Consider the following 22,913-nt stretch of genomic DNA (forward strand, 5'->3'; position numbering starts at 1 on the left):
ACGAGGTGGTTTAAGGGGGGTGTTAGAGCCTGCTAGTAGTGTGAGGTGGGAAAAAAGGAAAGGACACCAAGGTCAGCTGGAGAGGAATGCAGAAAGGTCATGCATGGAGAGAGGGAGGAAGAGAGGGGAGGAAGAAGGAGGGAGAAGGAGATAGGAACAGACAGGTGGAATTATTCTTCAGATATCTCCCATATGAGCGGGGGGGCAGAGCCGGGTAACCGTGACCAGCACCATAATAGAGACACATGGACAATGGCCCTCTGAAGCAGAGGCGGATCCACAGCCAGCGAAGGTTAAACCACTCCAGTGTTTTCAAGCCTCTCTTGATTAACATGAGTAAGTGTTGTGCATGCAAATTAATGGGCGAACAAATCATCGGAATTATGTTTTATATGTATGATGACAAGAATAAATTGGAATGTTTTCCTTTTTTTTTTTTATTATTGTAGTTGCACATCTACCCCCATCATCACCGCACTGGCTGCTGTCACCTGAGGCTGAATAGTAGAAAACCACAATACAGCGGAGATGGAGAGATAAAGTCTACACCGAGATGCCTTCAGGGCTGAGACATCTCATTCCATTTTATCAGCTCTGATCAGTTATCTTGTCCTATCGCCCCTCTCTCTCTCTCTCTCTCTATAAGACTTGCATTCAAATCTCACTGAATCTGTTTTTCTTACATCTCTCAGATCGTATACACTCTTAGACCCAGTTTCTAGGAATCGTCTTTTCAGTGGATTTCAGCTACAGTTTCATGGAAAGAGCACAATTACCTCCACAGGATAGGAGCTGAATGAGACAGGTCCTCAGCTGCCGTAATGGAATATAATGTAGTCATGGAAGAGATGGAATATGCATTCGAACATGGAGTCAAGCCTTTAAGCTATTAATAAGTATTCCAGTACATGCACAACTTTGTATTAACACTCTGTAGCCACTTTTTTAAAATCTAATGCAACTCACTTCAATAGTTTTGCCATAAATTCTTCATTTACAAAGTGAATATTGCTTTTTTTTTTACATTGTTGTTAATGTTAAATCAATTCTATTTTATAATTGAGATCATAGTTAAATGATGTATTGGAATACATTATATTGAGATCCGTTTCAAATATTTTGTCCTACGTATTTATATGCAATAGAGGCGGCTTAATAAAAGTCAGATTTGATAAAAGATCCATGGTATTAGATTTATGATTGCAATTAATAATTATCTTTATTGTCAATCAATCAACAATTTTTAAGATGAATCGTTTATTCATTAAAAAACTCATTAAAGACATTTTTCTGAGATTTATTCGAATCATCAGACCTCTTAAATATTAGGTTCACACTGACGAAGCAAATAAGCAAGTCTTCTCTTACATGAGTATTTTTACATGTGCCACTGTATTCAGTGATGAAAACATATCCTCAGAGGGTTTGATGGGACCTTCACTGCCCCCACATGTGCACAGATACAAGTTTCCTTCATATCCATTAACAGTTTTGTGCAATGTTGCTGGATCCTTACTGTAATTATCTCAGGGGTCTGAAAGTGCATCTTGTTGAATGTTCACCAGCTTGTCTCCTGTCTGCTCAGCTCCAGAAAGCAGACATGCAAAGTGATTAACTAGCTGGTGGAAGTTGTGGAGCATTTAACAGCTTCAGGGCCAATTTTGTCTCTCAGGAGTTGGTAGAGAACAAAACCAAAGCAAAAAGAAGAGTGAATCTTGGATTTATATTCATCAAGGTGGCAAGACTACAAATGAACGATGAGTAAGTAATTGTTTGATAATTAAGTTCACAATATCAAATTAAAAGGTTGTACTCCAATGGTGTGCCCGCAACATTTTCAATTAATGAAAGAACATTGTGGTTTTGGTGCAAAATCGCCGACAGAAATCTCGTCTAAGAATAGTATTTTTTATTCTTAAAGTTAACTACTTTGAAACTTACATTATTATATTTTCTCTCCATCTAACTCAGAAACAGGCCCCAGGTTCTGCATCGGCAGTCGCATTGATGCAGTGACGCTGCGGTTACAGGGATGTTCAGGGTCATGTGCTGCACTGAGAGCTTTGCTGTACACGACTGCGGCGACGTTGACGAGTTGAGAGACCAGCGCTGTTGGAATCCGTGCATGTTTGTGTCTGCTGGAGACTGTCAGCACGGCGATGCGGCAGATGGAGCAGTGGAGGAAAATGAAAGGAGGACAGACTCCAAACAGGCAGCGCAGTCTGCCGGCTACAGAGAGGACCTTGAGTTTACAGACGACAAAGAGCTTCTGCTGGCAGTGTTTACAGGTGGCGTTTAGTTTATTGCACATTATATTTTGACGACGTGCGAAACTCATCACCATCTAAACCGTCCCTCTGGTGATTACAGTGGAGTTATGTGAGGGTCAAGGTATCTTGAGAGAGCTGAAAAGCGGTCCTTTTTAGTTTTAGAGACTCGCGGGCACAGACACAGCAGCTGTGCGCACACCGCTTTGTGGAACGACACAGAAATGAGAATACTAATAGGCCATAATAGACACACACTGCTGATGCTGATGTATTTGCCAGGCAGAATTCAAAAACTGCTTACTGTAATGACCCTTTAAAGAATATTAGTTTTTTTATAACAGTGTTGGAAATAAATCCACTGTATTTACTGATATAATGAATATGCTGAATACGACGCTGATGGCATCGTCATTAAAACGGCAACATCACTGGAGTCAGTGTTTGTGTACATTTGGGCTGCAGAAGATACCTACATGGATAATATGTGTTAATATGTAACCATGCTAGCAACATGGGTGTAGGGATGCTAACTCCAGTTTGTCAGTCCACTACTTTAAGTCCATATTTAATCACCTAAAGCATTATTAGATTGATCACCCTGAAATGTGCAGACATTCATAGTCTCCAGAGGATTTCTGTGATCACCTGACAATTTCTCTAGTGCCACCATGAGGCTGACGATGAGGGTTTTGATTGAAATGTTTTGGCAGCTATTGAAATTGGTAAATTTGGTAAACACACTAATGTCCCCCTCCGGAAGATTTGAAAAACTGACGCAATTTCCATCAGCCTCAGTTGTAATTGCTAATTACGAATTAGCAAATGTTAAACCAATACGGTGACCAGTCAAACAAACTTAATTTTATATAGCACCTTTCAAACAAATCAAATGCAACCCAAAGTGCTTCCCAGGTGATTGACAAAACATAGGATCAATTTACTAAGAATGTGCGCAAACATTCAGATTTAGAGACAAATGCATATAGCAGAGAAGACATCAATAAAAATACACATAATAGATATCTAAAAGTAAAATAAAAATACAAATAACTACATAAAATAAATTAAACTAAGATAGTAAAAGGTCAAATAATAATGAGCAACACCAAAAGATAAATAATAATGCTAACAAATAAAAATAACTAACTAAACTAGGTTAGTAACCAACTAAATTACCTAAACTAACCTACAGTAATTAAATGAACCATGGACATGCTGTCATAGTCAACGTGAACATGTTGGCACCACTGTTCCAAGTAGAGTCTCCCCATGTTGATAGCATGGCTGTGCAATAATTATCCTATGGATCGACAACATGTCCTAGTAAAAGTGTGTATCTCTTTTTCTCTGTTTCTGGCTTTGTGTTGTCCACATACTGTAACTCTGTCACCGTCCTCTCACAAACTGTAATCACCGCTGTAATCTGAAGGCTCTCTGCATACAGCCCATCAGATCATGTGCCCGCACAGTAACCGGGAGAACACCACCGAGTTTCACCGGCTCTCATTAATCAGCCACCATGTCTGGTGAATTTTAAGCAGATCCTTTAATGTACACTCCGATCATGTGATCAATCATAGCCTGAAACAAGGTTGTAGCAGAGTGGACGTGTCTAATGCTGAGATCCACCGTGGTCATTACCTGAAAAGGATTTCTTTTTGTTATTTTTTTGCTATCTCGCTTTCAACCATGATGGATGAACGAGGTGGGCAGTCATTTGCCGGACCTGAGCGTAGCTGGCATCTCCCTCTCTGATCTGAGCCGGGCCCGGGACATTGTCAAAGATTATAAGTTGCTTTGATGGATGAGGGAACTTTTGCCGCTTTGTTTCTCGACCCAGCGGTGACTTTCTGTGTCTGCCCTCTTGTCTAGAAACAAGGCTGGGGGTCAGGAGAGAAACGCTGCCTGGCAACATAATAAATGGCTGAGAAGATGGGCTGTGAAGGTAGAGAGGTTTGTGGCCGCTGCCGTGCACCAGAAGGCACTCACGGTACTTTGCATCAATCCTTAATGCTTGATCTGCCTGTCTACTTCAAGTAAGTTTGACAAAGTGATTTACAGAAAATGTTTAGAGCTTCTAAACCAGTTGTATTTTAATCAGCATGAAGATGTGACAGTTCTAATTCTGTCGCCTGTAAATAAACCTGCCTCTGGACATGCGGCATTGTGGTAGCTCTCTCCACTAGGTGGCGATGTTGCTCTTGAAGTGTTGCATGACAAAACACTCCAAAAAAAAGATTCAGCAAAGAAAAGAAAATCTGTTTCCACTTAAAATGTTGTGCTCATTTGTCCCTGAGTGATTTAAGGTTCACTGAATTTATAATTGTTAATAAGTTTCAGGGTCAATTAGGTGTACACGCCTCATGACGAGCACTGTATTTGCATGAGAGTGTAGCGTGTGCATCCTCCAGAGTCTCCCTTTGCTCTCGGCTACATGAGTGAAATGCAGCACCGAGTCCGTGCACTGATGTCTTCAAGTGAAGCCACAGAAATAAATGAATCATCGGCCACAGGGCTCATCTAATACAGATGCAAACACTGAAGTCTAAAACACATTCTCAATCTAATTTTAATTTTAGAAAAATAGTTAAATAATAACACTGAGGTTTTCCCATGTTCTGCAGGTATATGCTGCCGATAAGGTGATGAGGAAGCAACCATGTAAAATCCTGATCTGCTCTGGTCCATTTCATTTGATGTTTTTAAGGCACACATCAAACGGTGCTCTGCAGCCTATATACAGCCTGGCAAAGATTAAAAAGGTAGAGCCTTGCTGATATTCTCCAGAGTTAACTGAGTTAAACCCCAACCTAAGCATACCCTGATTACAATATACAGCTATAATATCCATATTGTAAACATGGCTGGTAATGATACAACAGATGGATGCTAAATTATTTGGCTTTAGAACAGACACGCACCCGAACAGCAGGTCGCCAAAAAAAACGTTTTGCATGTCCATCTCTGGGCTACAAATGTGAAATCTTAAATATATTAAATATTTTTCATTTATTTACTATTTTTCAAAAGAGGTTACAGTGTTATATTTGTAACGGTTGTCACAAATGCTTTCTTATCTATGAGGAAAGATTGAAATCATTAAAATACATTATAATCTGTTTGTAATCCCGTGTGATGACAATTTTCTTTTGCAGAGTTACGTTCAGGAACATCACGAAGAGGATTTGATTTAAAGGGCAACAGTTTTAGTAGACATGTTTATCTGATTGATTATAGTGATGATTAAAACCTAATGGTCATGAAATCATTCAAAATGACTGTCTGGTGCCATGAAGATGTTATTTGCTACAAATGAGCAGAGAAGATAAAACGCATGATAATGCACAGGAAGGAATGGATGTGTCAAGTGCATAAAATAATACCAAGGTGACCTTCTTCTGCTGAAATTTAAATGAAATGAAATGCATGTGTTTGCTGTCTTGGTGGATAAGATGAGACAATTACTCCCATATCTGTTTATACGAAACTACATGATTCAAGATTCAAGATTCATGAAGAGGTGCTTCATAGGTTATTATAAGCTTTGGACAGAGCCATGTCAGTTGTTTTGCTCTACTTACTTTCTTTATGTAAAGCTAAGCTAACCAGCCTCCAAGGTGAATCTCATATGAAACGGATGAACTTTTGAGTGGTATTGATCTTCTCTAACCCTTAGCTTAAAAATCACCACACATCCCACATCTAAACACCATGAGGACTTCTTCAGCGATAAACAAACATTTAAGTTGTTTTTTATTTAAGTTCATATTAAGAACATCAGTCGTTGGAAAGTCAAAGAGCTCTGTCAAAAGCAAAGAAACTGAATTTGCTCTTATCATCATTACTGTAACACACCGCTGAAATTCAAGTGTACTTTTCAACCGACCGCAGCACTGCACACTTGTTCTGCACGATGTTGCTGAAAGTGACATAAAACAGTTGCACAAAGTGTGTGGGAAGAAAGGAGTGGTCTTTAAACGATCTCTGCCATCGTCTCATAATCCATCAATCGGATCTGAGTATATAGTTCTGGTATTTGTCGTACTTGTTCCCAGAGCCAAGAAAGCTGTCACTGCTCTCCTTCCACCAAGCAAAACAATATTTCCTTTTGGGGCTGACACTACTAACCATATCCCTATAGGTTACTATAGTGATATATGTGTACATGTATAACTACATAACCTTTTGTCGTTCTCATGGCACTTTCACCTATAACATCACAGTGTTAAAGCTGCTGCATACAACAGAGGATACCCAGTGTGGTTTGGGCCTTAGGACGGTGATATTGTTTGGCTGCTCAACTGGTCTTTCCAATCACCACCGGTTCAGCAGTTTATAATATGGTAATTATTATGTGGACATTCATCATCTGGATACATTTTGTGGGGGTGTTTTTGATACTTGACCTTTCCTGAGATAACACTATCAGGTCAAAATTACCCTTGACCAACAATTTGGGACACGATTCTTCAAGTTAAAAGATAAATGGTCCCCTCTGAAATTAGCTGTTGTTATAGGCACATAGCGAAGCCATTAATCCTACCTCTCCTTTAGTTCAGCCCTTCAAGAAAAATTTAATCTAACTGGCAGGTTGTTATGGAATTTAATTAGCACACTGACTGTGTGTAGGATGAGAGGAGATAAATATAATTACAATATAATTATTATGTTTGGTTTCATCCAACTGCTGTTATTAAAATTAACAGCAAATTTGGAGGCTTCTTTTAGAATTTTTAGGTCATTTACCACATTTGTTAACTGAATCAGCAATTGCGTGATATAGTATGACATATCAACAGTTTGATATGTTCAGGGCAGTGTTGTAAACGAGGAAAGGGAAGTTATTTGATTTGTGTCATCAGATGCAAATGGCTTCTGAGTGGTGTTTCTGTCGTCCTCCAGCAGAACATGAGCACCACACGATAACAAAGAGTCAACATCTCTGACTGTCATCTGCAAACACAGCGGATCTATCGCATTATCATCCAACCCATCCTGTCTTTCCACTCCGCCTGTTTCTTCAACACGATCTTACAAACCGGACAAAACAAACACGCACAACTTGTACTGCTGCCAAGATAATAAGTCTTTCCCCATCCAACCTCTATGAACTCAATTCCAAGGCCATTACCCGCATTAGAACCTCAAATGGCACAAGGCATCCCTCACTCACTCATCTGCCACTTAAACATAATGCCATCAGGACACTGATACAGGTCAATAAGGTGCAACAGCTGCCCGCATCAGAAATAGCCTGGTACCTGCAGCCAAAGCAGCACTATATAAGACATGCCACCACTAATCCAGCTCTCTACTGTCAGTCAGTGTTTCATGTTCATGACATGTCCTTAATTGTTACTGTTGCTGTTCTTATTGTGTAATGATGTGTACTGGTTTAGGTGTTGGTCTGTTTGTATCATGGCACGTCATTTGTAACTACTAACTAACTAACTAAGTTAAACTCTCAAATAAATAATGTAACATCAACAGTGAGGTGAGAAGATGTTGTCTTATGTTCTGTGGTGATTGTGTGACTTCTTGTAAAATGCATATTGTAAGACTGTACTAACAATTGTAATAAAACACTTCTGATTGACTAAAAGTTATTCGTAAAAGCTTATGTCAGAAACTAATAATAAAATTATAGATATGTAAATGTTGTAAATTGCAATACTGTGCAAAAACTTCATTGCAATATGTAAAGATTGTAAATTACCGTATTGTAAATAAACATTACAACATTGTACAGTTACAACATTGTACACGTTGTAAAGTACAATATCGTAACAATAATAATATTGTACAAAATACATTTTAATAAGTTCTTAATCAATATTTCAGAATTCTATTTGTAAAGAACGGGGGAACTTTTTGGGAAACAGGTCTGTCTCGGTCTCACCTGCTGAGCTCGTGTTGTTTACCTCCTCCCTGCTGCTGACACGCGGGAGAGGGGCGGGGGGTGAGGATGAATGGATGGATGGATGGAGGGAGGGAGGGGAGAGGAGGGGGTGGATTAACGCAGCGTCGGTGTCCGGTTTTAGACTCCACAACAAACACAGGGAGTGATTGAGAGAAAAAGCTCCTCACTGGCGCAGAAACCTCGTCCAGCACCTGCTCGTCCTCCTCGGTCAGTGTCAGCATCTCTGCGCGCTCAGCCTCCAGCCCCGCACAGTCCCGCACAGCCCCCGGCCATCCAACATGTCTCTGTCCGGCTCACAGACACCAGAGGACGGACTCTACGGTGAGTGGTGGTGCTACACGGACCGGCTCTTTGTTTTGCTGTTTATTCAGTCAGTTACTAGGTCGCTTTGGGACGCAGGGTAACCTCACGTGTATTAAACAGGGAGGATGGTTAAAGCTGCCTGGTGTGTGCGCGCACACAGATTCACAGTCTAATTTCCGAGTGCAAATGTCAACAGTCTGGACAAACAACGGCAGCTGTGACCCCGTGGATCAGTGCGTTTCCAGGTGTGATGGGCAGATGTTCACCCACAGCTGCACAGGATTCTCCCAGTTTCAGGGCTGAGAGGGAAAGTGTGACATGATGTTACAGAGAGAAAGATGAGGAAGAAGAAGAAGAAGAGGGAAGAGGCAGTTTTTCTATTTGTCATTGTTGTTGCCACTGACACCGTCATTGTGTAAACGGATTCCCTGACTCACCTGTTTGTATCTCTATAAACCAATTAGGCTGTGGAGATTTCCTGAAGCTTATGTGTGCAGAGAGGATGCTGGGCCCAACATGTGGAGCAATGTGAGGGGGGGGCAGGACACTGAGGAACTGTGTGAGAGTTACTGAGGTGGGGGAGGGGGTTAGACTTTAAATTCAGAGTTTTACAAATCTGCACAGGGTTATCAATTACAGCTCTACCAATACTGGAGTATTTTAATATTTGAACACCCGTCCCTATAATTGCCTAACCCCAGTTTCAGATTTAATATATTAATGGAACCATCATTTTTTTAACAGCCCAAACTGCACATTACTGGCAAAGTTGGCAATTACAAAAAACATAACGAATGTGGGTCATTTCCGCAGTTTTCCAGCAGGCCTCTGAATGACCTTATTACCAAAACTCAGGTTTCCATCGAAATGAAGTACAAATTTAAATTAAATTCCAGGAAAAGAATATGGAAATCATTTGTGGTTTGTTTCTCTATTATTTGGTCACATTTTATTATTGGTCCATACACATCTTTTCCACCTCAGGTTTTTAAAAGTGTAAAATTGAAAATGTGCATTAAAACGGATCAAGGCACCGTCATATTATTGCTTCAAACAGCAGAACATGTTGGTTTGTGATGAGCATGCATTTTATCATATATATTGGATGTATAATGTAAATGATTTATAACATATATATCCTGTGGTACTTAAATTGTTTAGGATACATTTAACTTTACCACGTGCAGAATAAACTCATCTTTATGGTGCATGGTGCACACAAAGACATTTCTATTTTGATGTCGTTTTAAGGTTTTTTTATGTTACATCTTGAAAGACAAAGAAAAAGAATATATAAAAATATGAGGTAGTAAAAATCTAAAGACCCTCCTGTCGTCTCTTCCCTCCCTTCAACATAAAGAAAACACACAACAAACCCCCCCCTTTCTCTGCCTCCCCCTCACAGCCTGATCACTTGTGTGCAGTCTCTAAACTGGGAACTGGCATTCATAACAAACATTAATCTGTAGCGCTGCAGCTCATTGAGTCTTTTAACATCCAGCTCTTGTCCACATTATATAAAGCTGATTTGGCAGTGTGGCACAGATGAATGTGCGTACGGGGGATTGCACCGCACAGAAACTGATTTAGCGCCGCAGAGCGTTGCCAGCTAGATAAGTCAGGCAGCGAGGCAGTTGTTATGTCATACCTCCCCTCTGTGGGAACACAACTAGGGCAATGGCAGAGTCCCCCCCCCCCTAAATCTGCCTCAACCAACCTCCCCTCCTCACCCTTCGTCCCCCGTCTTCTCTCCATCCCCGTCCCCACTGATTCCAACCTCTTCTGCAAACTGTCGGTGACGTTCGCACCGTGTCCTAAACCCAGTTATGACGTGAAGATTAGAGAGATCAGACGAGAGGGGAAGGATATACAGATGAGGTGTTGATGTTTTGTAAATGTGTCAGATAGGGATACAGACAGCATGACGAGGGAGAAACAAGGGGAGGAAAGCAGAGGGTGAATGGCTAATCTCTTAACAGAAATAACATCTTACATAAGCAGGCATGCTGTCAGCCCGAGTTAGCACTGCTCCACTGTTTGGCTGCTGAGTGTGGGCACGCCATACACACCAGCATGCATGTGTGTGCATGTGTAAATCTCTTCCTGCCCATGCACCCAATGACCCTCCATTCATGTGTCCATTCATTAATTTGCCGTCTGTGTTTTCAGGAGTCATCGATAAGAGAGGAAACAGACCCTTGGTCTCTGTCTCTTCTCTGTATGTTACATACACATGTTTTTATACGTGTGTGTGTGTGTGTGTGTGTGTGTGTGTGTGTGTGTGTGTGTGTGTGTGTGTGTGTGTGTGTGTGTGTGTGTGTGTGTGTGATGTCACTGTCCAGCTGCATTTCCATCCAGGAATTCAACATGTCCCCGGTCGGGTGTCGTGTCAGGACATCCCTGGTGGTGCTGCTTGACCTATGACTCACCATATGTCAGCGCACAACACAAACCTGTCTACTCCACAACGAAGATACAACATTTTACAAGAAGGCTTATTTCTTAATTTGGCAATGGAAACTGCTTTTCCGATGATGTTTTTTTTAAATATATGAACTAAAAATACAGGATACAACAATCATTCATGCACAGACAATTTATTGCAGGTCGAATCATCAATAAGAATATTTTACATATAAAAAACTATGCTAGGTTTATCACACTTTATCACACAATCTGAAAGGGATTATTAGCATTTTCTAAAATACTAATGTAGTTTTATTTACTGAGCAGATTAGATTTTTTAAAGCATTTAAACATTTTGTAATAATTTGTTTGCAGTGACAGATCTTCTCTCAGCAGTGTGTACTGTGATTAGAACAAAAAAATATTGCACGCTCAATCAAAATGTAAATACACTCGTTTAAAACGTATAAATATGTTTACTTCCCTCACACAATCACGGCTCGTCTCTGGCCCACTACAGTTGAATGTATGTGTATGGGGTCCCGCTGGTTCCTGCCTCCCCTGCTCGTTGTGTCATCACAAACTCTGCTGCTCGTGTCGTTTACTCATCAGGCTCCTGGGTCGAGCTGGAGGAGCTGATCGCAGCCGTGAGCAGCAGGGAGAGTCTGACAGGGCCGCAGGACAGCATCTCCTCCGCCCTGCATGGGGAGCTAGAGAGGATCCTTCTGGAGGCGCAGCTGGAGTGTGAGAGGAGTAAAGACAGGTTGGTGTGGATGCTGTGTGTTTGGTTTGTGGGGGGCTGTACTCAGTGGAACTTTGTTTTCACACCGTGTGTTTATTTTCCTGTTTTTGTTTGCTGTAATAGTAATGTAGACTCATTCGGTTGCAGTGTGACCACATTGTAAAGGCCTGTTTGTTCCACAGTCCTCCGCAGGTGGGGACTCCTCGGTCCACTGGTTCCCCGAGACCCAACAGTGACCAGGACAGTGACTGTGTCACCATACAGGTATTCTTTTTCTCACACTTCATCCCAACGCCACCTTCCTTTTTGTAATCTATTTAATCAGATTTCCTGCTTCACACCCAACCACTTCTTACCATTTATTACAGCACAGTTTAAAATCAACCTGCAGAGACATGAGGCTTGCTGGAAATCTATAATCTATATTATGGAACATTTATTTGAATTCATGAAGTGATGTATTTGTTCAACAGAAAATTAAAGACTCATAGGTGATGCCTTCAAGTGTCCACTCACATCTTAGGGACGGTCAAACAAGTTGTTTTTCTTTCTTATAACTATGTTGTAACTGTGTTGGTGCAGTTGCTTCTTGCTAAATGGTATTTAGAGATTTTCCCCTCAAGGTTTATGAGACATATGTTCAAACTCAAGATGTAAGTTAATGTCAGCATCAGCCATGCACATGTACTCAGGTACTCAACAAATAGACTGTATATAAAGATTGATTCACACACTCGACCAGTCACAAGTCAATGTCAGCTGTCAATCATGACGTTTCACCCCGTTTTTATAGCATCAAATAAGTTAAACCAAACCCCCCAGAAAAATGTGACAAGTCAGTGTGATAAGAACCAACTAAAAACCATCTTTGAGGAAAAAATATTACTTTGGCTTTTTAGTATAAATGTCCTTTCCACTAACATGGAGGAGACAGGGTTTATGAACTATACTAGATCAAGATGATTTGGCTTCACTTTTTAAGAGCTGCCATGTCATCCATCTTTATATACAGTCTATCTGTTAACATCACAGTCTCCATCTTTTTTTTTATCACTCTATTTCTTCTCTTGCACATCCTCTCATCCTTCATGTGTGTTGCAGGAGGACGGTGAGCGGCGAGTGGACACAGACTGGGTGTGGGATTGGTCCAGTAGACCTGAAAATATGCCACCAAAGTAAGACCAACTCTGTCAAAGTCAATAATTACATTTTATTTTGTATTCAAGATGTTCCATACGTTGTAAGAGTGCTTGCAAAGATGTGTAATGGTTTAAAATGAACATTTCTCTCTTGCCAAGAGTTAGACGAGACGATCAATACTACTCTCGTGGTTTTGAGCCAGAAAAAAATTGCTTAGCTTTGCATAAATCCTGAAAAGGAGGGGGAAGGGGTTTAGCATGGCTCTGTCCAGGATTCGAAATCCACATAGCACCTCTGGAACCCACACATTAACATGTTGTGATAGTATGTATCATTTGTTAAAAAGTTAGTTGAAAAATCCGGTCTGTTTTATTTTCAAAACATAAAAAACTGGGAATTCATTGATCAGTTTGACAGCACATTCCAATGTTGTTTCTGGCTTGTGGATTCTACCTTTGAGTTTTGAGAAACACATGAATCATCCTCCTTTTTATTTACTCTGCCACACTAGATCTTTTAATCTGTTTGACAGGTAGTGCTTCTTAATGATCCCCGGCTCCGAGAACTCTGCTCCCTCTCTCACATTCCCACTCTTCTCTCTTGTGTTCTCATTATCTCTGTTTATTTTGTTCTCCTCTTTCTATCTTCCCTCTCCCTGCACCTCTTATCTGTGGCTCCTTGTCGTCCTCTCTCTCCTTTCTCTCTCTCTCTCTTCAGAGAGTTTGTGTTTCAGCACCCGAAGCAGCCGAGCTCCCTCAGCGTTAGGAAGACAGAGGTGATGAAGAGAGGACTCTTCTCCTCCGATGTTCTCCTCATCCTCGTTCCTTCGCTGCTGGCTTCACACCTGCTCACACTCGGCGTCGGGTGAGACATGTTAACACAAAGATAGACTCGTGTTGCGTTAATTAATACATTATCCGAAGCAAATTCATTACAGCGGTGCTACTGTTCTCTAAGTCTTAAAGAGTAGTTTGCAGTGCTAATGGAATCAGATACATCCAATTCTTACTAACTTTTAAAACAGAATAAAGCAGAAATAAGGTGCAGCATCCTCTGCCCTTAACCCTCAGCTAGAGGAAGGAAAATGCAAGAAAAAAATCTGAACAGGGGAAAGCAAATGTAGAAACCTCAGAAAGAGGCAAAAGGTTGAAAACATCCAGGCGACGTCACTAGTTTATGGTCGGATGTAGAGCTGAACAGATGTTCTTGTGTTGCAGTATACAGCAGAGCTAGGTGGTCCTATAATAAAAATGGTCTGCTTAACTACTTGTTTGTTTTGTTTTAACGTAACAGAATCTCGGCTAATGTATTTGCTGGCTTTGCTGGAGGGTAAACTACAGCGATGCTAAATTTAGTTGAAGCTCTAATTGCGTCCCTGACCGTCTCCCACACACTGAGAACCAGTGGATGTATTAGTCATAAACGGAACATATATAATGAAGTTAGTTAACGATTAATGAGGTGTTTCCTGGCCTTGGAACTACTTCTCTGTTACCATGGATGTATCACAGGAAGGGGATAATGGACTCAACGATGGAGTCATTTGGCTGAAAATTGCTCACCTGGCATGTTATTTAAGAAATGATTGTAGCTTCAAGGTTTTCTTCTGCATTGGGAGTCCCACCTCATGTGCACATTAGTGTTGCCCCCAACATGCCCGTCTGCATGTTTCTGCTCAGCCTATAGGCTTTACATCATATCCTGTATATATTAAGGTTGATTACATATCTCCACTTACGCTATCCAGAAATCAAGTCAAAATATCCAGGGTAGGAACGCTGCCATCTTGCACCGATGACATCATTTGGAAACAGAGCCTGCACAGTAGCGCTCGGGGGATGGAGCCACAGTAGCAAGGCCCTGTCGATACACGCGCTCGCCAATCACCAATCACGAGTCCGACTCAGCTGCCAATCACGATGTTTCACTTAGTTTTTATACCATCAATGCCAGAAAAAGGAACACAAGAAAATACATGAGTATGATAAGAGCTATATAAAAAGACATAAACCATCTATGAGAAAGATTTATTCGACATGTTCTTTGGTCCATGCCCCAACTGCTCACTAATGACCTGTTCTGCTGCCAGCCACCAGGTGGCGATCGACACGCTTTGGCTTCACTTTGGTCATCCATCTTCATATACAGTCTATGGTTTACATCAGTTACTTTCACCAGCTTCAGGAAAAATGTATACAAAATAAACCTCATTGGATGGAAAATGTATAATAAAGAGAATCATTTTGTTTTGTTAGCTGATTTATGTATCACGTAATGCTAGTCTATGGTTGAAATTATTTTAGAGCTGCAAAGGATTTCTTTGTTGCAATACCATCAGTGGCCACTGGGAGATTTAACTAGCAAGGTTGAGTGGCAGCGCGTTGTCCATCCCTTTAAAAACATCCACTTCTGTTTCTAAGTAGTTAGCCACAAATTCTAGCGATTGTGTTCCGCTATAGCAGATAAAAATCCATTGATGACATTATTTTTTTTACAATTTGTTATTGGTTTGGAAAGACTTAAAAAATGCCTATTGTACAATTGTAGTTTTTAGGAGAAGTTTAGTAATAACAGCTTTTTCTTTTCTCTTTTTAGGATCTACATAGGAAAGCGACTGGCTGCTTCCACAACTAGCACGCTGTGATGTCACCTGTAACAGTCTGGCCAATAAGGTCACAGTCCGCCCTCTCTACCGCACTAATTTGCCTCCTTCCTTCTTCGTCTGTCTGTACCTCTGTCTCTGTTCAAATTTACCTGTGTCTTCCCAGCAGCACTCTGCCGGTCTGTCGTTCTGTCGGCCTCTCTGTCAGTCTGTGCGTGTCGTAGTGCCCGAGGAGCGGATGGATGTCAACCAAAGAGCCAGTCTGAGGTCACTTTTACTCTCCCAAAGAGTAACACTGATCTCAACTAGCTAAAGTGTCATCACAGAGAAGAGATTGCCCCGATACAAGAAAAGAGAAGGAGAGTTTCATCCGGCTAGATCAATAAATCCCTTTGATAGGCGGAGATGAAAACAGTTAGCTGGGAACAGTGTGCAATGTGTGCCGACAAAATGAGAAAGATAATATGTGGTAGCCTTTTCTCTCAACCTTTGAAAGAGCAAAATGTCTGTAATTTGTCAAAAGTAATGACCCTCTGTGAGACTGAGCCGCCGAGAGTGGTTCTGTGCCGCGATGGTTTATCTAATGTAGAGAGTTTTAGTTGGCCGAGTGAATGTACAGTAGGAGAAGCTCTGGTTGTGCTTTCTGTCCCATAAACCAATTAAATATTTGACCTCCGACAAAGACAATCATGATCCCATTAAACTTCACTCCTCAAAACCTTATTGCGCCTCTCGGGGTCTTTTATTCTCTCTCCTCCTGGCAGTGTTTGTCGCACACATGTTCACCTCGTTTGATAAATGCAGGGAAAAGTGAAGCGTTTTTCAGCCAGCAAAGCACAAAGATTTGCTGAAGTAAGCTCGGCCCAGTAATTCATACTGTATGTGGACTGTATATTTTCGCTTTCGGGCTCCGGTTGTCCGGGCATTGTTTGTAGGTAGTCCTAGAAAACAGAAAGGGAAATGTTTTTACAACGTAACATGTTGTTAACAACATGCACATGAAACACAGCATCTGTTTCGAATTAATTCCATTTTCCAGATGAGGTAAATAATAATAATAAAGGTCTTTCCGTGGTGTGTGTTTTTTATCTCCACCAGTGACGACTTGTCTAACTGAGGTCTTGCAGAAATGTTATGACATCACAGCACCCTGTCTCTTTCCATCTGTCTTTGTCATTCCTCACCTCACACGAGTCTTCCTTTTCTCTCTTTGTTTAAACTAGCTGCTGCCTAGACCACTCAAGGATTTTATGGCTTTCCCGTAAACCAGAAAACCCGTTTCCTCTTAACATCTCATGAAAATAGCTGGCCTGCATTTGGAGCGGCGGGTCTGAGAAGCACACTGAGGTTTTTTTGGGTGTTTTTAATGCTTTGCTGCTTCGGATGTAAACGCGTCCCATTTGTTGTCCGGCCTGGCCGAGCCACATGAGTTTATCAGCCATTAGCGGGGTGTTTGATGTGAGGGGTCCTGCTGAGCTTGTTAAGCTACTCCTAGACAACACCGAGCTGACGATGCAACAACAAGGCCGCCTTGGCACAGCGCAAAACCACCTGGTTTCCATTCACAGACGACCACATGTTACACGCTCACATGCATGCAACCACTTGGCTCGTACATATTTTGGCAACAGTCTTTCAGACGATGTAATGAGAAATGATTTCACGTGATTAGGAAATGTGCGTTCATCATCTTTGAACGAGGTTTGATCTATTTTTGTTTCGCAACGTTGCAGTTTAAGTCTCGGTAAAATGGTTGACTTCCAACATATTATATATTTTTAGACTTTTGACCACTATTATGGTGATAGAAACATTTAGCTCAGCAAAATTTAAACGAAAAAACAAACATGAGCAATGAATGAACCAAACTGTCGTGTTTAAACACCCATCAAGGTTGACCCATGGTTTCACTGGTTCAGCTGAGACTTACTGTGCTTGTGTATTTGTGTATTGGTTTGTTTATTAAACAAACCAATAAATAAATGGACATGGGTGAAAACATAAGCTCTTTGGCGGAGGTTAGGGAACATTTGAAAACAAAAACTATGAGGAAATGCTAATCGGTACGACAGAAGGAAATTAGCCAGTTAAAGTGCAAATGCTATATTATTCAACAACCTGCATTCACCACTAGAAATCTGTGATATGATCCTGATTGTCTTCATCTGACAAAAAATTCTCTCAAAAGTGGATTTAGCTGCTTGACATGTTTTTCGTTAACTTCTGTTGTCTTTTATTTCAGTAACTTTTTGTCTCTAGCTGTAAAATTAGCCAACACTGCTTGTTCTTGGAATGAGAAATTAACAGATTAAAACCTTTTCGCATTATCGCTTTTACCACATCTCAGCAAATATTAAAGTGAGTTCAATTTGAACCATGATCAATAGAAAATCTGAGTTTTCATTAACTTGAATTATCTTACAAACATTGCATTTTGGCTGTGGATTTACCCCGATTCAACCCCCATTCCTCACTCCCCCAACCATTAACCCTCAGCTTGGGGCAAACAGGCAGTCACAGGTGGAAGAGGCTGTTGTAAATCACCACGCTCTCACAGAGTGTTATCCCCCGCTGCTGTGAACCTTGGTGAATTCTTCATAGCAGTGGACTGTGTGAAGATCCTCCCTGAAACAAGGACAGTTACAGTCTTTAACGCCATATGTGATTTTCCACAGACCTTTTAGATATGGGTGGAAACAGGGTGATAAGCCTGAGTCTGGGCATTTGGTGTTACGAAAGAAAAAAATAAAAAATAAAGAAATCCTCATGCCTTGTCCCTTGTAACAGTTGAAGGCAAAGATCGACTGTGGAAGAAATCTGTTCATTTCCTGGACTGCATTTTAGAGATCGGACATCTGTCGCTCTGGGAAATGCATTATCTCCCTGCTCCTATAGTGCAAGACAGGAAATAGAGAGTCCAGTTTCAAAGAGGTCGAATGTAACAAAGGAATTCAGTGAACCTGGCACGGCGTCTGTGGCGTAGCACTCAAAAACAAGGTCACTTATTTGGGCCTCCGTCTCAAGTAACCTCACTTTACCACATGTGGCCCACTTCCCCCACATGAACCACCTATCATTACGACAGAAGGCTATGATTTCACAATTTCGGAATGACACTCAAAGAATAAGTTGCGTGATTGAGTGCAGAAGCAGTCGCATTTGCGAAAAACTTATTGCATCTTAGGAAGATTGATCATTAATATTTATATCGGCTTCAATAAATATAGTTTGCAGGGGGAGACCACGGTGTCTCCTCTGATGTGATTTGACAATCGCTGCACGACGAACGCACCGCCGGAAACACTCTAAGCCAGATTCTTGCATCTTTCATACTGTGTCACTCTTGAGAACGCAGCGGCAAATTCGATAATGAGCCTCATATCTGACAAGGTGCGGAGGTGAGACGGAGAGAAACTACTTCCTGTGTGTATAAGAGTGGTGAGTCTTTGTTTTCTTGTTATGCGCTCAAACACGTGCATGTCATCTTGTATCTGCTGGGCCACATTACAGAACCAGCATTAATTGCTTCCATGTGCCGTCCTCTCTCTCCTCCTCTCGTGCACACTCCTCTCGGTGCAGCCAGTCATGCTGGCTGAGCGCGGCGCAGACGTGGATGTGAATTGCACTGTGTCTGAACAAATGACCCAGTTTGCTCTCGCACTCCATGTGCCGTTTCCCACCGCATACGTCGGACCTCTCCAGCCCAGACGTGCTCACGGTCTCAAAGTGCCAGAAGTATGAAGGATTAATGAGAGCACCTGGAATACGACTCAATGAAGCACAATGCAGCTCTGTTATTCCCGCACAGGCTGCTCACCATTGTGTAGGCGAGTTCTGTCCACACTTCCCGAAGATTGTCTGATTCATGTTTTGTTACAAAGAATCCTTTACGAACAAGTTGTAAAAATGATTTTTAAAAATGGGATATATTCAACTTCTAGAGAAGTGTGTGGGTTTTTATAATAGATGCTGAGCAGAGGAAACAGATCTAAAGCTTGTGGAAATGTTGAATAGTGTCAGTAGCCTCCTCCTTCCCCACCTTTCTGAAGTTCAGCGGCTGATTGTGTCCAATAATTGCTGTAGCTTTCCGACAATTTTTCACGCCAACTTCAAGCTGTGATTGATTCACGGCACAGAGGTGAGAAATGAGCCGGAGGTTGAATTTCTCGCTCAAGCCGTGTTTATTCACTCTTCACACATTTTCTAAAAATATGCGACATTATCCGACATTTAACGATCATCAACCGCCTTCCCCCGTCAGTGGGTGAGTCAGCCAGCTTTTCACTCCAGCTTCAAACGTGGTCCTTCGGAACAACTATGAGCACATTTTGTTTCCGCAGGGGTTGGAGAGCACATCGTACAAAACAGGACTATGTGTCTAAAGCCATGCTAGGAGCTCTGTCAGGCTGCAATGCTAACGTGCCTGTGTAACAGGTAAAGTTAGCCAGTTTAGCATTTTAACAGGCTAACATTTGCTAAATGGCACAGTACAGTTGAAGCTGATGGGAAGTTAGTTTTGCAGGTATAGGAAATCCAAAATAGCTGAATTGCCCCCCTGGTGGCTGGTTGAAGTATCAGTCAAAAATGCTTCCCCCTCCATGTTAGCAGGTGGGACATTGAGAAATCTAAAAGGTCACACATTCAATTTTTATGGTTTTTAGGTTTGTTTTCATCATATTGGCAGATGTATATTTTTTTTCCGGTAAGTACGATTTTATTGTAGTTATTTGATGCTGTAACAACAAGGTTGACAGCTAACACTGAGTCGGGATTGGTCGAGCATGTGTACAGGCCGCTCCAAACCACTAACTGCGAAGTTAAGTGACTAGTTCAAATTTAGTCGAAATCCAGCCAGTGGTTGAAAATACATTTTACATGAAACCTCATGGTGGTGCTCAAGGAATGCTCAGGGCTAAATCAAACTAAAGCCAAGAGGAAAGAGAGAAAAGTCAGATTATGGGAAAGGTTGCATTGGGGGTGTTAGTGTGAAAAACTGAAAAAAAGCGATGTCCAGCTAAAGTGATGGTTTGCCGTCATCAGTATGAGGTGTTGGTGAAACATGCATTAGGAAAGAGGTGGTGTAGGTGACTCAAGGAACAGCTGGACAGATTCAAATGGTCCGACTGTGAACTCACAGTTTATACATGACAAAACCATCAGGCCTGGCTTCTAACAGGGGCCTGTATTACGTAAACTTGCAAACTACTGTGAAATTTAGTCAGCCTCAGACCACTTTGTTGTTTTTAGAAACGATACGTCCCATCGCAGTGAAGCTATTCTGGGAATACCTTTATGCATCTTTCATCAATCTTCTCGTGTAATGGTCATGTTTTTCCAAGAAGGGAGCTCAGGTTCATATTACTGCTTCCACCACTGAGACAGGTCTGAGTGATTTTACAGAGAGATATGAAGGCAAGTAATTCAGTACGGTAAATGAAACTGAAAAAAATCTGTTTCCTGTAATTTTCCAAAGATGGTTTCAAAGGATTAGAAAAGCCCACAACCCAGACTAATGACATTCAACTCAAATTTGCATTTCTAAAACAAAAACCTTATTTTCTGCATTAACTCAGAGTCAATTTTCTGATTTATTTTGTATCTATAACATTTAAGGTATCATTTGTATTCATGCCTTCTACGCTGTGTCACTTCCAGGAAAGTCGACAGCTTTATCCACCATGACACCCCAATTTGGCAGGAGAGTTTTCAGTCTAAATATGCTGCAGGATGTGGGTCCATTTATTAAGCGCCTGCCTCGAGTTCAAAGATATACAGTCTGTCTAATACCAGAAATTCAGGCAATTTAATAGTGTAATTTGGGGTTTGGAGTGACTTCTCGCTGCCAGACTGGGGCGAGGTATTTGATAGATGCTGCAGATTTTACGAGGTGTTGGATCAGACCCCTCTGACTCGCTGACTGGCTGCTGTTATGTAACTTCATCAGGTAAGATGGCGCAGAGCTTGTAACACATTGCATCCCACAGAGTAATGAGGCACTCAGGGCAGGAGCAGAGAGACGTATGCTCACCTCCAGCTGTGGTTTTATAAGTCTGTGTCCATTCCTCAAATGCTATGCGACTGATGTAAGTCGTTTTATGAAAGAACGTCTTATGCGGTGAATTCAACTGTAATCTTCTCTGATTCGGAGAAGCTGCAGTTTGTTTGACATGAAACATTTACCCACACATTCATCATCAGGAAATCTTTTTTTTCAATTATGCCCGAAAATATTAAATGGATGACAAATTGTGTACTATTTGTGTACCAAGAGACAAAAGTGGTCTAGAATGAGCATGATTGACATAACATAATTAATATATATATTAATATTATTATCATGATGAATTAAACTATTGAGTAACACTATTATTCAGCCATCGCTTATCCCTTGAGGAGAGGAGCCAATCCCAGTTGACATTGGGCGGGAGGCGGTCACCAAGGTGTCACAGGACCTACATACAGAAACAAACAACCATTCACACTCACACCTCTTTCCCAATGAACCTAACCCCAATCTGCATCTTTTTGGAATTTGGCTCCGGAGGTAGAGCGGGTCGTCCACTAAGCAGAAGGTTCGGCTAAATCCCAGTCTCCCCATTCTGCATGCCCGAAGTGTCCTTGGGCAAGAATCCCAAATTGCTCCTGACGAGGTTTATGAGAAACTACTGCACATAGATGTACTGTATGAATGTGTGTGTGAGAGGTCATCAAGACTACAGAAGCTCTACAGACCATTTAGCATTTACTGTGGGAGGAAGCCCACACAGACGCAGGGAGAACATGCCAACTCCAAACTATTACATACTATTTACGGTAAAGCCTGCAAAACATTTCTGCACACCACGTCACTGACAAATAAATCCAATGAACACGATAAAATGATCTCACAGTAACCCACCAATGTGTTTCTAATCAATTTCAAATGTTGAGTTTAGTTGAAGGAGGTGGATTCACAAAAAAAGCCAAACATATCAAAGGATGTATTTCCTCTGTAGGCGGATTTGATGAGAATAAACACCATTTATAAAATATTTGTGGGTCTTGCATGTTTTTTTCTTTCTTGGATTACAATAATCTTTGTGTTGTTATTAATGCGCCACATGTTTCCTGTTATGCACCTCTAATCTTTCAGTATGCCTTGTTTTCATTTTCGGTATAGAGGTTTTGAAAAGCATTAACCTCAACTTTCTTTTATTATTTGCAGCATAAAGCCTCATTGTCGGGTCGGCTGTGTGTAACATGGTAACGCAGTGCATTTGGCTGTTGTTGGGGTGACAGCAATGCTATAATCTTTGGTGTCTGCTCCCAGCTAACCATGTGAAGATGAGTATCAGAGTCACAGGATTCGGTCGTATCAGTATCGCTGAATAAAAATAGTCAGGAGATGGTGTCAGACGCATTTGGGGATTTGGTTTTTATCTCAGAGCCAGCTGCAGCGCTCACTGTCTGACCTCATCGACCGCACCGTGATGTGATTCAGCCCAGGTCCACGATCCAGCCGGCTGATGTGGTGGCACTGAGCTCTCTGCC

The 22,913-nt window shown here is 41.4% G+C and overlaps 1 protein-coding gene across 1 annotated transcript; it reads left to right on the forward strand.

Annotated features, from left to right (window-relative positions):
- Positions 1-8,271: 8,271 nt before the first annotated feature.
- Positions 8,272-16,106, forward strand: zgc:73226 (uncharacterized protein LOC402792 homolog). The gene is made up of 6 exons (XM_035141605.2): positions 8,272-8,511; positions 11,512-11,662; positions 11,824-11,905; positions 12,743-12,816; positions 13,499-13,645; positions 15,377-16,106. The coding sequence occupies exons 1-6, from the start codon at positions 8,469-8,471 to the stop codon at positions 15,423-15,425; spliced, it is 546 nt and encodes a 181-aa protein (XP_034997496.1). The 5' UTR covers positions 8,272-8,468; the 3' UTR covers positions 15,426-16,106.
- The last annotated feature ends 6,807 nt before the right edge of the window (positions 16,107-22,913 follow it).

Source organism: Hippoglossus stenolepis, chromosome 18 (genome assembly GCF_022539355.2).
Source record: "Hippoglossus stenolepis isolate QCI-W04-F060 chromosome 18, HSTE1.2, whole genome shotgun sequence".
Taxonomy (NCBI): domain Eukaryota; kingdom Metazoa; phylum Chordata; class Actinopteri; order Pleuronectiformes; family Pleuronectidae; genus Hippoglossus; species Hippoglossus stenolepis.

Excerpts from the sequence above, each read along its gene's own strand:
- zgc:73226 (XM_035141605.2), top strand. The coding sequence starts at position 8,469 with ATGTCTCTGTCCGGCTCACAGACACCAGAGGACGGACTCTACG. Across the intron at positions 11,663-11,823 it reads TGTGAGAGGAGTAAAGACAG|TCCTCCGCAGGTGGGGACTC; the intron begins GTTGGTGTGGAT and ends TTTGTTCCACAG. Across the intron at positions 12,817-13,498 it reads CCTGAAAATATGCCACCAAA|AGAGTTTGTGTTTCAGCACC; the intron begins GTAAGACCAACT and ends CTCTCTCTTCAG.